The following is a 2,941-nucleotide window of genomic DNA, read 5'->3' as shown; positions in this document are numbered from 1 at the left end:
GGAAATAACTCGTGCTCGTGCGTCACGGGTGTATCCCAACAGTTGTATTTCACCCCCAGACACTCTGGCTTTCGTGCCTGACGTTTCTGTGGCTTACCTGTGCTCCCCGGTGCGTGTCCTGTCCCCCTGCCGTCTTCGGCTTCGTCCCTCCCTGGGGCGGCCCAGCCCCGGCTCTCAGCGGGCGATCTGTGACCTGTGGTCTGATCCTCAGCTGCTGGGCTTCACCTGTGCAGACCTCAGGCCTGAGCTGTGAGAGCTTCTCTCCAGAGTGGGACATGCCAGCAGGGGCCTCTGCTGGGGCCACTTCAGCCTCTGGGAGGCGTCCCTCCAGCAGGAGCTCAGATCCACCGGGCTGCTCCAGGCACGCTGCCCAGCCACCTCAAGCTCCCTGCCTGCCATTGCGCCCCCAACCCCGGGTTCGAGCTTCCTGGGAGCCCCGACCGGCCTGGCCTCTGCTGTCCTGCTGTGATGTCCAGGGGCCTTTCTGGTTGTGTGCAGACGGCGTCTCATGGGGGCTCTGCCCACGGTCCCACTTTCCTCCGTGACAGCTTCTCCCCTCAACCCACACTCTTCCTCTGGTTTGCTGTCTTCATTCGTCTCTCAGTGGGCACTGGAGGTCGACCAGAAGCCCCGTCAAGGCCTCTTCTTGGGGCCCCCACTTCCCTCTCAAGGTCTGCATTTTGCCTTTGAAGTCCCCAGAGGAGACCCCTCTGGCCTCCGGCCTGGCGGGCAGCAGCCTGGCCGCCTCTCGTGCCTGCAGCCTTCGGCCTCGTCGCCGCCCAGGGGCCTCGGCCGTGCAGGTCTCCAGGGGCGTCTCCTGACGTCAGCCCCCTCTCCCCCGCGGCCCTGCGGGGTCTGGAGCGCGTCCTCGGCTCTCTGGCCTCTGACGGGCCCCCTTCCCCCCTCGCCCCCGAATCAGCGTGCGGCAGGAGTCCCGGGAAGGGGCGGGACGCCACCAACGTCTGCTTCGTTGTGTGAGACGTCCAGGGCCCTTGCTGTGACTCCAGTCACTTGAACGCAAAATGAAAACATGTCCTGTCCTCTAGGCTCCCCAGGGAGCACAGTCACCTGACTGGACTCGAGGCCCGTCCCTGTGCCCGTCCTTCCTTTCAGTCGTCACAGTCCGTCCCTGGGCCAGGGGGGCTGTTTGTGGGGACTTGGTTGCCATGAAGAGACGGTGACTGGAGGGTCAGCGTCTGTCTTGGGCTCGTTGGGCCCTGCTCCGGCCAGGGCTGGACGGCAGGCTTGGTCCCTGTGTGATGGGGCCTCTGGGTCCCCAGCGCCAGCTGCAGTCCACTGAAGAAGGCGCCTCTGCGTGTGGAGGAGGGGACATGCCAGCAGATTGCCGGGGACACGGGCGGGTGGGCGGTCAGTGCTGTGGGGAGCGCCGCTGGCCCCTTCCCGCCTTCGTCGGCGGTTGATCTGGTTTGAAACCGAATCCATAATAAAAATGAAGGTTTGGCTCTAAGGAGCAGCCTGAGGCCTCAGCAAGCTCGTGTCCTGGGTGCGGGGGCCACCTGCGGCTGGAGGACTCCCAGGGCGGACCTGCGATGCCGATTCCGGGAGCAGGATGCTTTCCCGAGCGGAAACCCCGGCCTCACAGGGAAGTGGGAAGTAACGGGGTGACGTCCACGTCGGCGCCATGCACTTTGCGAGGCGTTCTTGCCCCGCCCCCCGTGCCCCCGGCCCCGGCCCTGTTCTTCCACCCTTTTCAGACTTTTCATTGCTTTGTTTCCGAGCAGCCCGTGGTGTTCGGGCGTATTTAGCAGCACTCTGTGGAGCGCGTCGCCGTGTCCTTCTGCGACTCCGTCGGGTCACGCGGGCTCTCCAGGGACCGACTGGCCGTCGTGTGCGCGTCGGCCCACGAGCACACCGCTGCTCGCTTCTGTTGACAGAACTGAGGTCGTGTTTCGTCACCCACGAAAGCGCCGCGCGGGTCAAGGCTCCGAGTGTCGCGGCTCCCGCCCTGGGCCACGCGCTCCTCTGCCTTTCTCTTCTTCCGCGTTCCCTGCCGCTGGCAGTGCCTTGGGAAGGTCACGTCCTGACCGTTTTGATACAGAATGGGTGTTTTCAGTCAGGGGACAGTCAGTGACAGCGCCGTGGGCGCCTCGGCCAGGGATGGCCCAGCTCGGCGACTTCCCACTCGGCCACACCCGGGAGCTGGCCGAGCAGCTGAGATGCGCGGCCCGGCCTCACCGCCCTGTCTGTGCCCGGGGTGCCCGCGCCAGCACTGGGGACCGCGCCGGCTCCGGGCAGGCGAGGCGCTCGGCTGGGAGGGGCCGGGCTCTGCTTCGTCCTGTGGGCCCCGCAGGCGCGAGGGCGGGTCGTGGGGTCACGGCCATGGGAGGCCCCCAGCTGAGGGCGAGCAGGGCAGTGAGGGAATTGCCCGAGGGAGGCCCGACCGTCAGGACAGGGCACAGACCCAGGTCCCGCCCAGCACAAGGCGTCCTGGCTGCAGGGCCTCGGGATCCCGTGGAGGCTCAGCTCCTGGCGCGTCACTGCCTCGGCAGGACAGTGGGACCGGGCTGGTGACGAGGACGGAGGCGGCGGGCGTTGGGCAGAGACCTGGCACTGTCAGGCCGGAGGCTGAGGAGCTGGTTACCTGCCACGTTTTGGGGGGCTCCCTGAGAGGCCCGACGAGGAACCAGTCCAGGGCTGTGCAGGTCGGCAAAGGGGCTGGTCGGGCGGGACCAGCCCACGCCACGGGATTGCGAGTGCGGGGAGGTCCAGAACTGGGGGATCGGAGGGGCCAGAGGCCACGCCCAAAGAGGGGGCCTCTTCGCACCCCGAAAGTTGTTTTAAATGGGCCACGGAGACTCTGAGGACGCCGACGCCCACACGAGCCTTTTCTTGCCGCGCAGCTCCCGCTCTCGCCGGAGCCATGCCCGCCGGCCCCAGCCGCGTCCTCCCTCCCGAGGTCAGCGTGGCGGCGGCCGCGTCC

General features: G+C 67.2%; 1 protein-coding gene across 1 annotated transcript in view; it reads left to right on the top strand.

The window, feature by feature from the left end:
• LOC102891410 (solute carrier family 35 member E2) overlaps positions 1-2,941 on the top strand; it is an 18,304-nt gene that overhangs the window by 6,608 nt on the left and 8,755 nt on the right. The window contains exon 4 of the mRNA XM_006903940.3: positions 2,862-2,937. Coding sequence (XP_006904002.3) covers positions 2,862-2,937 — 76 coding nt within the window. The remainder of the gene's footprint in view (positions 1-2,861; positions 2,938-2,941) is intronic.

This window comes from Pteropus alecto, unplaced genomic scaffold (genome assembly GCF_000325575.1).
Source record: "Pteropus alecto unplaced genomic scaffold, ASM32557v1 scaffold700, whole genome shotgun sequence".
Taxonomy (NCBI): domain Eukaryota; kingdom Metazoa; phylum Chordata; class Mammalia; order Chiroptera; family Pteropodidae; genus Pteropus; species Pteropus alecto.
This window is presented reverse-complemented; position numbering and strand designations above follow the sequence as displayed.